This window comes from Rhagoletis pomonella, unplaced genomic scaffold (assembly GCF_013731165.1).
Source record: "Rhagoletis pomonella isolate Grant_MI unplaced genomic scaffold, Rhpom_1.0 Rhpom_scaffold_00587, whole genome shotgun sequence".
Lineage (NCBI taxonomy): Eukaryota > Metazoa > Arthropoda > Insecta > Diptera > Tephritidae > Rhagoletis > Rhagoletis pomonella.
Genome location: NW_023459141.1, coordinates 58,925 through 73,818, shown reverse-complemented (window position 1 = coordinate 73,818; position 14,894 = coordinate 58,925). Strand labels below are relative to the sequence as shown.

The following is a 14,894-nucleotide window of genomic DNA, read 5'->3' as shown; positions in this document are numbered from 1 at the left end:
TATTTGGCAATTTTGTTTGTGTTTTCGAAAGTGTGAACTGTCAGTTAACAGCCACCAGTGATGGAGATAACATGTCGAAATTGCATTAAGTTACATCGCAGTGTTTTAGTAGATTAAGAGAAGTTTTATGCTTTAAGTTAGTAATTAGTGGTTACTTAAACTGGTTTTACAACAACAACTGCAAGAGCCCGCATTAGCGCAAGCATGTTGTTCAATATGTGCAAAAGTTCAGAGGGCGTTTTTCGCAGTGAATTTCGCCCACAATTATTGGCGGCAGCAAGTGGTAAAGCAAATATTTTGTAATTTTTGTGTATACTAGCTATGTACATAAGCTAAGATCAAGGCATAACATGTTTAAAGTGATGTAGTGATAACCAAGCTGGCGAATAGTTTTGATTAGTTTTGCGTAACTGAAGCCAGCCTCGCAGCTAAATCATTTAATGTGTTACTCTTATTTGAGTCTGTAAACACATCGTGTCCGTTAAAACGTCTTATTTTGTATGAATAAAAACTAAGCAATTGTTTTTTCTTAAAAATTCAGACCTTTTACTAGATTTTTTTTTTCAAATAAATTTAAATAAAAGGTCTGAGATTTTTAGAAAAAGCAATAGCTAAGTTTTATTGATAAGGTGCATTAGATTGTTGTTTCTTATGAAATACATTCATACAGTAAGTTTATTAAAATATTGTTGCAACTCGAGAATTCGGCATTTTTCAGAAGATGCATTTACATTTTCAAATTTACTCTCAAAATGCATAAGTAGGTGAAACTTACGTAATTTTTTTGGATCTTGGATTTTTCTCCATGAGAGCAGAAGAAGAAGAAGTTACTGGAGAGTTGCTGGCAAGTTACTGGACAATTTTCACATGAACAAGCCTATTCTCTTCTGCCGCGGAAACTACACGAAGATTTTAGCGCGAAATTTTTTAGTTGTGACAATATTTTGTATGGAAGCTTTTGGATTTTATTATTTTAAGCAGAGAAAACAGATTCCACTGTGGAGCAGACATTTTACTGTCTCAGCCGATAAATGCTCAAACTGTAACTGAAAGTCAAACCCAACGAGGATTTTGTTTTGTTTGATTCCACCTCATCACATATAAATTAAATTTTACCCTTTTTGGTCATAAATTCAATTACATATTTTGTACATAATAACTTCCAAACAAACAAAACAATTCTTGTTTTCAGAGACCTGTGTACAATGTCTTGGTAGAACATTTAAACCCCTTAAGCCCTAGAAAAATTAAGGATGCTCATTGAAGTTCACTTACAATTGCAGTTAGAGGGTTAAAATGCTGTACAGAAGTGATAAGCAGGAAATTTTACAGGGCATCCTCGAAGTTGAAAATACTCTCCCATACCACACCAGTGGGCTATAATTCATAACAAATGGGCCTAAATTAAAAAAAAAATTATAAAATTCTTGCCTTCATAGACCTAGAGTAAAATTTGGCGAGCAATTTTTTTAAATTTAATTATTTATCTTCTTTTTAAGAAACCCTTTAAAAATGGTAGATAGAGGGTTAAAAGGGAAAAATTTTATGCTGGATATTTTAGCAGAGGCCACCGAATATAAAAGAATCCTCTGATTAAGCTTGACTGTGCTCTAGAGTCTAGACTAAGAAGTATATAATGTACAATATTACCCGCTTATCCTTTCAAGGCTTGTAGACAATTGTAAAACTCTTCTGAATATCCTAGGAGCCCATAATAGAGTTACGCATGAACATGAAGGGTTTGAAGGCAACAAAAGGGCTGACTATCTCGCAAAACGTGGAGGCCAAATGCGAATGCATGGTTCCGAGCCTTTCTGTGGTACATCTAGAGGATACACTGCAGAACTGCTTAGGAGTTGGGAGGAATCTCAGATTGCTGCCCACTGGCGTAAGTCAAAAGGAATGAGACAATCAAAAAAAAAATCATAACTCCTACCAGGAGGAGCTCTGAAAGACTAAGTGAACTCAGCCGGGAGGATCTTAGAACTCTTACAGACTACCTGACAGGTAGCACTGACTGCAAGTTAAGGTACCATCTGAACAAAATGGCGTTTTCTGTAGAGACGGACTGCAGGTTCTGTGGGCTGGCGATGGAAATCTCAGAGCACATTTTGTGTGACTTCCCGCGTATCATGAATAGCAGACTGATACACCTTGGGAAACGATTATCTTCTCCATCCAATATTTGGAACACGGCACCCTCCAATGTGCTTAATTTCTTGAATAGCCTAAGGTTGGAGTGACTACAATTAGGGTTTAGCACAATAGATCTTTTAGGTCGCTGCGCGAGTACACCTGACATACTAATAAGTAATAATAATAATTACCCACTTAAAAGACCCTCGGCTTATTTGAATCAGTTGCTCGGTAAAAAAAAAAAAATCATACAAAATCAGCCTTATCCTGAGTTTTTTTCGAAAAAAAATTACTCGAAAATTTGTCATCGGCCCATAGTAAATACATGGAAACCAAAAGTGAAAAGTAAACCGGTTCGGGAAAAATGAAACTCATAATAATTCTGAATACATATAAATTTCCCCGCATATTTTCACCCGGTTAAATGGTTTCCACGCTTGAATATATTTTTAACCGTTACGTTAGTTAGAAAATACCACTGTAACGACAATTACTGAACACACTACACTCAGAGATTCGGAAGGTTTAAAACGGTACCCACGAGAACAAAATAATGGAAATCTGAATTAATATCGGTGTATTTGCCTTCGAAATTTGTGTTCGGAGGTTACTGAAAAAGGAAGCAATTTTGATGTGACCATCAACGTCAACCGATTTACGCAAATTTTCATGTCAAAAAAAATTTTGAAGAGAACACGCCCATTATCAAAAATTTTTTGATAATCTCATTTAGTGCTAGGAGATTATTGCAAAGGTCGATTTTGAGTAAAGTAGCTTCGGTAGCTTATATGTAGATTATATGGGAGGTCGGCGGGTTTATTGTCCGATTTCAGACATTTTTAAGAGGTTTCTTAGCTTCACTCTAAGCAATGATCGCATCGAGTTTGGAGCGGGTTGGTGAAGCGGCTACTGAGATACAGCCTTTCTTCTTATGTGGGCGGTGGCACGCCCATTTTCCAAAAATTTCACAGTTATCGTGTTTTGTTCCGAATTTCTACTTCAAATTCCCCCGTTCAACAAACTGGATACAGTATTTACGAAAATATCGTAGTTTTGGCATATTTCGAAACCGGTTTGGGAAAAATCGAGCGTTTAACTACTACAAACGAGAGAGATCTAGAATTTTATTCCCCGCTTAGATACCTAACCCGCTTAGAAAATGCAAATTTTTATTCGAAATGCATTTTTTGCACATCTAAGGGAGATTACTCACTTAGTATCTTCATACTTCAACACCTTGATGACTCAACCCTTTCATTGTCATTCTCAAAATATGCATTTCTATTTTTTGAGAATAAAACAGCGCATTTTTTACTGAATTGGCGGCCGCTGTGGTGTAGTGGTTAGCAGTGCGCGCTACTATTCCGCAGCGCCTGGGTTCAGACTCAGGTTCCGACTTACATAAAAAAAGAAAAGAAAAAGTTTTTTTTCTAATAGCGGTTGCCCCTCGGCAGGAAGTTGCAAACCATTTTAATAATACTTATTTATTTGTGTTCGTATGTCCTACTGTAATTTACAATGATTTTTTATTTTTCGAGTTTAATCAATAAAAATTAAAAAAATAATAATTAATATTTGAGTTTTATTTTTCTCGCTCAAAGGAAATTATTATTACTTGATTTTTATTTTCTCGATTAAAACATGTATTATATGATTTTTATTTTTTCGCTCAAAGATAATAATTATTATTGAATTTTATTTATTCACTTAAGAATAATGATCATTATAAACCTCAAAAGCTATACCAGTGTTATTTCTGACGTATCCGTTTCAGAGGTAGCGAGACCCTTCCTTTTACGTCCCAAATTTTCAGGTCAAAATTTCAGTATGTTGTGGCTGTATGGCCTTTTCCATTTTATATATAATCATTATTTTTAAGAGGAAAAATAAAATTCGATAATAATTATTATCTCTGAGCGAAAAAAATAAAAACCATAAAATAATGATTAAAAGCTACGGCCCTTAAATCCGGTGGCTGCTCTGTAAGGCGATACGAAAGAGCAATCGCCCTCAAGTGGAATAAAGCTCTCACACTACGGGGGGTAATTACAAGCATTTAACTTTCGCCAAAGCGGCTCGTACCAGTCTAATGGAAATATATATATGCATGTAAATACATGTTTAGTATATCGATGAATACACACATCAGTATATATACCAATTATTTAATTTATTCTTTTTGGATCTCCACAAACTACTTAGTAACGATAATCACATATTGCCATGGAATTGGTCTCGGCTGGTTCCCGCCGATGCTGTCAAAGCTACAATCGCCCGATGGTAGTCCGCTTGGCTTTAACGCCTCCGTGGAGGAGGGCTCCTGGCTAGGTGCACTTGTATGTCTCGGCGGTTGTACGGGGAATATACTTTTTGGACTACTTTTGGATCTCATCGGTCGGAAAGCCTGTCTTTATGGCCTTGCCATTCCACACATTGTAAGTACGAAAAACAGCGCATGTTGTAATAATTCCAGTGGGAAAATGTAATGTATGGTAATCGAAAAAATAATCAGTAAAATAACCGATAATTCACGGCGATGGCCTAAGAAAAGTGGGGCATTCAATTTTACATTAGCTCGCATCGAAAAATTTATGTGATTTAGTATGAAATTTTTGGGAATTCTTGGATACATATATTAGAATATTAAACAGTAATGGAATTTAAAACTCATAAGAAATGCATTACATTACTTATCACCAGGGCCGAAAAGTTTAAGCTTTTGCTTGGAATTGCTTATTTTGCTTATTCAGGGTTTCCAAGCTTAATTTTAACGATAATGCTTATTTTGGTTATTTCAATGTATAAAGCTAAGTACGGACCTTTTAAGAAAACGGTCAAGAAAAAAAATTGCTATTATTTCGTGTGTGTGTATGTGAATAGTAATGTCCAAGGAGTTTTGACATCTGATATTTTACAGTCTGCTGTCTAACTTTTTGACTCAAGAAATTTTTCTTTACCATTTATTGGGCGTTTTTTATTCATAGAACTAAAGAAATGTTTACAAATCTAATATATAAAAATCTCGTGTCACGGTGTTAGTGGTCGAACTCCTCCTAAACGGCTCGGCCGATCTTTATGAAAATTTGTGTGTATCTATATATGGTAGGTATGAGAATCGGATGTAAAGTATATTTCATACCGCTGGGTACAAGGGGCGTGGCACCTCCCATACTAACCGAATTTTTCATATTGCTTATCTCTGGTAGTGTTCTTGTTAGAGTACGGAAATTTAATATGGAGATATAAATCAATCACATGGTCATGACGAAAAATTGGAGCTATTGGAAAAAAAGGACGTGGCACCTCACATAAAAACCGAATTTTTCATACTGCATATCTCCGTAAATGTTCATAGTACTCTACTCGATCATGGTATAGAGATATTGAATTCAATCCCATACTCTTAGAGAAAATCGGGGCCATTTAAAAAGGGGGCGTGGCGCCTTTCAAACGCACTGAAACTATTACGTATCTTTGTATGCATATACACTTTTGATGGTTTTTTAAGACCGCAATGGAAATACGCCTTGTGACAAAAACCAAACCTTAATATTAGAAGATATGTAAATGCGTCACTGAAAATCATGAACGTGAACTGTTGGTGAAAATGTTGGACCAAAATGTTTCAATACAAAAATTAATTTTGGGCGGAACGAAGTTCGCCGGGTCTGCTAGTACTAATATAAACTAGTAATTTTTAGCAAAAAAAAACCGACTTCAACTCCCATATAAAAAAATATATATATATATATATCTCATGATCCGCTGATCGGATCTTAACGAGATTAGTATGGGACCACCTCTGAGACACTACCTTTTCGATGCAAAAAGAATTATCGAAATCGGTTGACGCGGTCCAAAGTTATGCGGTAACATACACACAAAAAAAAAAAAAAAAAAATATTCCGACGAACTGATAACTTCCTCCTTTTTTGGAAGTCGGTTAAAAACAGATTTGGTTTTTATTAACTCGTAACTTTAATTGCATTTCGGCTTGGATACAAAAATTTAAACCCAATGGTTTTTCTCTCCGGGAAGGCATTGGTGATATTGAAGAGACTGAAAACAATTTATCTCAAATGGAGAATAGAAAATTAAAACGACCAGCGCAGATCTCTATTATTTACAGTATATGATTGTACATTGTAATTTTTCTATACTTGAAATAAACTGAATAAAAACCAAAACATAAAATTTACTTATATGTATACCTTTTTTGTTGTTTTTTGCGCATATTTGCAAGCATATTTACTAATATGTTTTAGTGCTTATCTAAGCGCTTAAAATGGATTTTTTCTTGCTTATTTACTTCGGCCCTGCTTATCAGGCATATAATGCATGGTTATGTTATATAATTTTAACTCATGCCCTTTTATGTATGCACATATACATATATATGCGTGTACATATTTACATATATATACATATTAATTTTTGCAAATAATTTTATAGTGCTTTTGGTTACTCATTTACTTCGCTAAATCGATTGAATTTCTCTATGCTGCACGCTACTGCGCTGGCATCACTGGTGGTGGCACTTACATCGTTATACCGATCTTCATTGGAGAAATTGTTGATCCAACGTTAGTATTTAACATAACATACGCACCATAAGTCGTTTGTTTTAGTTTGGCTATTATTTATAAAACTTTTAACTCATTTCCTCATTCCACAGCATTCGCGGACGTCTTACCTCGTTATTTACACTCACTCTCAACTCGGGCATGTTGACTGGTTTCATACTCTCCTCACATGTACCATATCACATTATACCAATGATTGTGATATTATTCCCACTTATCTTTCTACTGATTGAATCATTCTTCCCGGAGACTCCGTCATATCTGCTGTATAGCGCACAGGAAGAGGAAGCGGAAAAATCGTTTAAATTCTATCACAATTGCAAAGCTGAAAACAAACAGGAGTTGGCGCAATTCAATACGAAATTTTCGGAGTTACGAAACGCGGTAATGGCGCAAAAATCGCAAACTGATGTCGTAACATGGAGAGATTTCTGTAAGCACTTAAATTTGCTGACATACATATGTAAATTTAAAATTATTCATAATTTGTTTTTCTCTTTTTTTTCTTTATCTCTTTCCAGTCACTAAACGCGCTTTGCGCGCACTCTCTATGGGCATAATTCTGATGATGATTAATGTCTTCACAGGCGGTTTTGCATTGCTTAACTACACGTCTACCATTTTTGTAGCGATTCAAACAGATATAGATCCAAATACAAACACCATCATTATAGGGGTTGTGCAAATTGTTGGTACCATTACTGCCATCATACTAATCGATCGATTTGGTCGGAAAATTTTGCTAATGGCTTCCGCAGCATCCATGGGAGTCTTTTTGGCGGCGTTTGGTATGTATGCTTTCTTTGCCGAGGAAACTAGTGCGGATCTATCAGCTTATCGCTCTTGGCTGCCACTTCTCATTATGGCGTTTATTATATTATCGGCTAACATTGGAATAATACCTGTCACTTTTGTGGTGTTGGTGGAAATTTTACCTCCGAAGGTAATTACGTAGTTTTTTTACATACATATCTATAGTATATTCATAAATTGAAACAAAAATCGTGAGTCTCCATAATTGACGAAAGATCATATATATATATATATATATATATTTATATACCGCATGCACTGTGGTAAAGCTGTCGCAAAGGAAGGGAGCAGTGGTACACCACAATGTCATATTCTCTCAGCCCCTTCTTTGGATTGTGGTCGTAAACGACCTGCTAGGGAAGTTGGAAAAGGAAGACTGCTGCGTTAATGCGTATGCACTTTTAGCGAGGGGTATATACTTGAAAAATCTGATTCGAGGCTACTTGAACCTGGTGTCTTGGTGATCTGCGAATAGCGAACTCAGGACGGGATTTGTCCTGTTCACTAGGAAGTATAAGATACCCCGCTCGACTATTCCCACAATTGGAGGTGCTCGCCTGGCGATTTCTGATAGAGCCCAGGACTTGAACTTGATTCTTGAAAGGAAGCTTACTTTGTGAAAATAGTGGAGAAGACATCAGTGGTGCTCTATTGCTGGAGGGGTCACTTAGTGTGAGGTGGAGCCTCTCTTTCTTGGCTCGATGAAACCATATTGAAGCCCTTAATGTTTTATCGCCTCGTGGAATGCATTAGAGAAGATGACGCTTATCACAAAGCTAGAGCGGGTATAACGGACCGTCCTCAATGGGGGGCACGTGTCTCTTAATGCCATTTTTCTTGTCCACATTGTCAATCAGGGCCGTTTTCACCAAGTCTGGTTAACACTAATTCCTAGGTTAACATCGTTATCGATATTACCGACTCAACGTTATATGGAGTCGGTAATTTCGATAACGATGTTTAACTAGGGATGAGTGTTAATCAGACATGGTTAAAACGGCCCTGCTCAAAGCCTGGTTAACACTAATCTACGGTTAAACATCGTTATCGACGTTGTCGACACCTCGTTTTTTGACAGCCGTTGTAGTAGCAGTCTTAGAGCTACCGAGCTTAACTGATTCAGGATCTGAACACTCTAATCTTCTAAGAGGCGTCTACTGTATACCTGCACCCAAAAAAAAAACGTCTCTTAATTGAAGAAAAACAGCAATCAAAATGAAGAAAAATGGGAACGAAACAGCACTAAAGAAGTTTTATCCTCTTTTCATGCCCAACATTTCTTCAAAATGATAGATTACATCCACGGTTCCATATTATCGTGTACGTTTTTACACATTCCAAAGAAAAATTACGCATTCGGGAGAATTTTCTACTCATTCGGAAGAATCTTCGAGCTTAAAGTAAGGAAAGTTTTTCTTTGATCCAGAGATGGATTTTTGGTTCAGTGTGATAACATGGATTACTGTGTTTCTAGACTGGCTCAATTAGATCAGTGGCACAAGTTACCGGCGAACTCTTGCAGGGAACTGTTGTTCGAAGCTTGGAGTCTTTTGGCGGAAACTTTCTATCAACCTCAGATTTAGACCCCCAGATCTCTGTACGCGGTACTGGTAGGACATACCTTAGTGTTGTTGCGGGAGTGAGTGGCGGATGAGCTTATCAGGAAAGATGCGTTTCGTTTCATCATGGGGAGTGGTACTTTAGACTACTTGTGAACAACTAAGGAATAGATCGGCATCGTGAAATCTCAGCAAGCGCTGAGCCAAAGCATTAAAATATGTCCCTTCAAGTTCTTTTTATTCGAGTACAGACCGGAAGCAGTCAAGGCATCCCCTTAAGCTCACGAAGCCGCAACTCTCAATTCTGGTCGGTGAATTGACAGGACGCTGTCCGATTGGAGTTCGCGTACTGAGACTAAATATCACACCGGATCTTCACTGTCGCAGCCGCTTGGAGAAAACGTGATGAAATCACTTCCTTTAAACTGTCCAAGACTGCGGCTTAAACATCTGGAATCACACTGTTTAATCAGTCAGCAGAAGCTCTCCGAGACCGAAATCAGCCGCCTGCGAAACCTTTCTCTTGGTACGCAACGTTTCTCGCTATAGCTTAGGTGTTATCGTTCATAGCGGTATCACAAAGGACTTAAACCTATATATAAGTTTACCTCTCTTTAGTACAACAACTTTAACCCAGCCTAAGCTGATCATTTCGATTTTTGTTTGTCTCAAATGGTGGAGTATTTATAGGACATATGTAGGCCCTTTAGTAGAATTGCATGTGGAATAATAACAAAAACTCGAGGGAGCTCGCTCTAACTCAGCACAGAACAAAGAACAAGCAAGTTTTAAGCATTCATCGGGTAAAAAAATAAGAATATACAAAGTCTAGACGATCATGGAAAATATTTAAAGATCTCGACAGAATTTGCGACAAAACGAAAAGAGCATGACGATTCGTTCCCACGACATTCGGGTCGAACCACATCTATATCTGGCCAATTAGTGTCACTTCTGCCGATTCCCTGGAAACTCTTCAAGAAATTTTTAAGCTGTTACAACACCAGCAGCATGATGAATCGCCTGAAGCGTTCTTACAAGCGTTGACCGCGTTCTTAACGAATTCAATGCTAGGGTTGGGAAGAGATAATTCGTGTCTCAGTCATAAAATTCAGCGACTGCGCTGTGATTATGTGATTTCTGAATATTTAAAAATAAAGTTGCAAAACCTATAAGAATAGTACTTTTTTACTTGATATACTACCTTTACTCTATAAATATTTTTAAAAAATGTTTTTCTTCTCTAATAGATTCGTTCGAAAGCATCATCCATTTGCTTGTCATTGCTGAGCATTTTTACCTTCATCTTGCTGAAAATATTTCCACCATTCATGCACACTTTTGGACTATCAGCATCGATGTGGGCCTGTGCTGCATTTTCTGCTCTAGGGCTATTCTATATAACAATATTCCTGCCGGAGACCAAAGGAAAATCTATGAGTAAAGATGAGAAATAGTTTTAGTTACAAATACAACTAAGTATAGTACAATAATGCTGAAAGCTTTATAAAAATCTATCTGCAATGAAGTACCAACTGCATTTTTTAGAATCTCAGTAAGATATACAAGCATACAAATATTTATATAAATAAAACCTAAAATCTTTTAAAGCATAACTTGTGAGTGATAATAAAATTATACAAACGAAAATTATAACCTTTGAAACATAACTTTCTTTAAGTTCGTTCAAACTACAGAGTTGTTCAAATAAGGCATTTGAAAAATTTTGAAATTTTACAGTAGAAGCACAAAAAATATTTTAAATTTGCATAGGACAGCTATAAGTCTGGTTCGCATTTAGGATATAGCCGTGGATTTTGGTAACCGTCTGATTTCGTCATGAATACCACGTACTGTGCTCAATCGGCTATTGCGACTGTTGGAGCTGTGATTGTACAAATGTATGTAATGGTCATTAAAATTTAATCTGTAGTTCAATTATCGTTGCACTTATTAAGATACAAAATCTAAATTTGGGATTATGTCACTTCTTGTATAGTGACCCAATTTTTTACTTTGAGGTTATGTCACTATATAAGGAGTGACATGTTTCCAAACGAAAAGCGGATCAGCCTCCAAATCCCTTATGTAATTTTGCAAACCAAAAGAATTTGGAATGTGCAAGAGTAATGATAAAAGGCATTTTTATCAAACAACTGTCACTCTGTTTAAAGAGCTAAAATGTTAAATTCAAAGTTTTGCGAAACACTTGAAGAAAATTTTTTTTCTGTAAAATTTTTAAAATGCGACTTAGCAATTTTTCACTCTAATACGTGCTTATGGGCCATTTTGAAGTTTAACGCTTTTTCTCGACTTAATTTACATACCAAAATTATTTGGCGGAAGTAAAAAAATCAATGTACTTACATAAATATGTAAGTAAAATACCAATGGTTGAAATTAATTTTTTTGATTCTTTTAAATATTAATATCCTTTGAACTACATAACCTATTAAAAACGAATGATGTCTAAATAAATGTAATTAATGGACCTTTCACATTGTGTACATAATTTCTTTCTTTATTTATATTTTTAAGCCAGAAGTACTTCAAAACAAAAAAAAATATATATAAGTATATGGTGTTTATTTAAAATTTGTTTTAAGTCGAGTAAAAGGTATTTAAATTATGTTTAAATAAGCATCAATACTTTTGTGATCGGTCAAATAGTTTCCGAGATTTTTTAAATATAAGAAATATAAAAGTTTAATTTTAACCTCTTTTATTGGCCTTGGTTTTTATTTGTTCCAAATGATGTTGATATGGTTGAAATAAGTATGAAAAGTTCTATCGAGCCACATTTTTGCTTTTTTTATAGCTAAACGGTTGGTATTCTAGACCACGTTCGGACTACTTCTGTCTAATCCTGCAGTACGGGAACAGGACAAATGGGAATAATAAAAAGTAAACAAACAACTGTCAAATTAAGCTCTGAGTTTCTTAAACTCCCCAATGAGATTACTTGATAGTTGTTCATAAAACAAAACGCTAAACTCGAGTTTATTGCTCAACGTGAACATAGTATAAGCTAGCGATATATATTTCTAAAGAGCTGTAAATGGACCAAAAAATGTGAATAGAAATTTTCTTTTTCATTTCTTGAGCGTGTTTTTATGTGATTCTTTGTTTTTCTTAAGAGCTGGAAATATGCTTTACTCTCAAAAGTGACATTATCCCAATTGGGGTTATGACACTTTATAAGAAGTGACATAGCTCCAAGTAAAAAAAAAAGGCCTTTTGTCACTGTATAAGGCGTGAAATAAATCCATTTTTTTTAAATTGGTGCTATGCCAGTTGCAGTTATGTCATGGTACCCTTTCCATGTACCATCATAGAGGCGCATTGGATATGCACATTAGGATGGTCCTTAAAAATTCAAATCAACTATTTGTTTCAGTCTCATCCCCTCAATCTGTAAAATACCTCACATATGAATTTTGGTCCCGGAGACCCATTACCCTACGAACACTCAAAAAACTAAAATTAAATTAAAAAAAATTAAGTATATAAAATTTGTCCGCCTTCTTTTTCTTTTTTGTTCTGATGAAGCTGCTCTTGGAGTTTTTACCAGAAAGATTCTACGAAAGATTTACGGGCCTTTACGCGTTGGCAACGGCGAATACTGCAAACGATTTAACGAAGAGCTCTATGAGCTTTTTTACGATATAGACGGAAAAATATTATAAAAATATCTGTCCTCTGTGCGACACGACTAAACCGTCTCCGATCGGGACCAAAATTTATATGTGATATCTTTGACTACATTAGCATGGACATAGGGGTTGAGGTTAAGGAAATCTGATGTAAACATGTGCTTCAAACAAATAAGGACCACCCTAATGTACATATGTATTTATGCTCAACGGCAAGCGTATTTATTTTACATACAATAAGTTAACAGGATAGCAAATTCGTCGTTCATTATTGTTTTGTTATTTGATAAGGAAAGCTTGTTTTTCCATTAGCCTAATTAATATGCAATTAGCTCAAATGACTAGCAAAACACATTTGAGGGATTCACAACGGTGTCGTAAGTGTAGTATTGTTGTATGTCGTAAACTTTAAAAGCTTAAACATATATTTAAAGAACTTGAAACCACAACCAACTGCTTTTTAACACTGTGAAAATGCATAATATGGTTTTGATGGTACTTTGCGAACCCCCTTAATATATTTTTAGGCGTTTAAAGTTTACTACATACATTTTTTTTTTTAGTTTAAGCTAGCATGGTATTCCCTAGTGGCTGGTATACTTCAATAATACATTTGAAAAATTTTCCAACCGTTGTGAATACCCCAATTAATAAATTACGTAGTTGGATCATATCGGAATACAAAAATTTTTAATTAACACAGCATTGGAAAATTTTTCAAATGTACATATTATTGAAGTATACCAGCCACTAGGGAATACCATGCTAGCTTAAATTGAAAAAAAAAAATGTCAAGGTCTCGTGACAATAATAAATCGAGGGTTATCCCTCTCTTGCGCTGTACACTGGTCCTATAAGTCGCAAAATTAAACAATTGTGGCCATTGTGGTGTATTGGTTCCCAATTCCACCCTGTTGGAGCAATATTAAAACAAATTCTAATGGCAAAGGCAAATCCCTGCATGCATTTCTGCCATGAAATAGCTTCTCATTAAAACTAGGGATGGAAAGGGCGCACGCAGAGTCGATTTTTGAGTCTGCTTTCAGTCTTTCGATACTTAAAGTCGATTAAACACCTCTGATAGTAGACTTTATTACTTCAATTGACTATTTGAAAATGTATAAATAAATAACTGCCTTTATTAAGTAATGTACCTAAAATTATAATTTTTTATAATACAAAAATATTAATAAAAGAAACAACATCAATGTGTTTACACTACTGCAATAGTAAGGTCGATTCTATTCGAATTGAGGCCACAGAGCTCGTTACCCAAAATTCGATTTTTTTTACTAAAGGCAGAGTCAACTTTTCCATCCCTAATTGAAAGCAATTTTCCTTTTAGAGGCGGCGTAAATTTGTATGTACATACATTGGAGTGACCCAAGTTTTGTATGGTGAGAAAAACCATCATCGTAGAAAAAGGGGGGCACCCTCTTAGGTATTTCTTTTTGGAATTTGTAATATCTATACCACTTTTCAAATTTCTGCTGTAACCAATAGAGAGTGCTCAATTAACTTGAAATGCGCTATTAAGTGAATCCCTTTGAGACTGACTAAAAAATATTTTGACGATTTTTATAAAAGGCTAGTGTTGCCTTGACAACTGAAGCTGGTAATATTTTTTCAGTTAATTGAAATTTGAAATGGTCTGAATGCTGAACCAACTGTTTCAGAATGTCATAACACACGCATCTTGGCACCCACATAATGAAGGTGTAGGATTGACTATTCGCCTTTTTCCAAAACCGGTTTTCGTGTTTTCGAAAAAATGCATTTTGAAACAAAAACCAATTTCCGATTTAGAAATTAAGAAATCCCCGAATAAACCGGTTTTATTTTACATAGTTTTCATACAGTGAAAATTTGTATGTTGGTTTGAAGTCATAACAAAAAATTCAATAAAACTATTAACAATAAAGATAGCTTTTATCTAGAAAAGAACAAAATAAAATAAGTAAAATTGTTTTAGATCAAAAGTAAAACCAATAGACATCAGCGAAAAATTCACGCAGACTATGGCAAATCTTCGAGTGTACTGCTGCTATAACAAAGCTTCTTCGGAGGTGGAGTAAATGTGTAGATCTCTCCACGTATAGATCCAGGCGAGAATCACTCTTGCAAACAGGTGCTTCTTTGGACTTAGTAGG

General features: G+C 35.5%; 1 protein-coding gene across 1 annotated transcript; it reads left to right on the top strand.

Moving 5' to 3' along the window:
• The first annotated feature begins 66 nt into the window (after positions 1-66).
• Positions 67-11,573, top strand: LOC118751182 (facilitated trehalose transporter Tret1-like). Its single transcript, XM_036485953.1, has 6 exons — positions 67-283; positions 4,339-4,571; positions 6,589-6,719; positions 6,812-7,152; positions 7,241-7,662; positions 10,342-11,573. The coding sequence occupies exons 1-6, from the start codon at positions 205-207 to the stop codon at positions 10,546-10,548; spliced, it is 1,413 nt and encodes a 470-aa protein (XP_036341846.1). The 5' UTR covers positions 67-204; the 3' UTR covers positions 10,549-11,573.
• Positions 11,574-14,894: the final 3,321 nt, after the last annotated feature.

What these genes read in the sequence shown, in the direction of transcription:
- LOC118751182 (XM_036485953.1), top strand. Translation starts at nt 205, where the DNA reads ATGTTGTTCAATATGTGCAAAAGTTCAGAGGGCGTTTTTCGCAGTGAA. An exon ending in ATTATTGGCGGCAGCAAGTG is followed by an intron (nt 284 to 4,338) that starts GTAAAGCAAATA and finishes CAAACTACTTAG; the next exon opens with TAACGATAATCACATATTGC. An exon ending in TGGAAATTTTACCTCCGAAG is followed by an intron (nt 7,663 to 10,341) that starts GTAATTACGTAG and finishes CTTCTCTAATAG; the next exon opens with ATTCGTTCGAAAGCATCATC.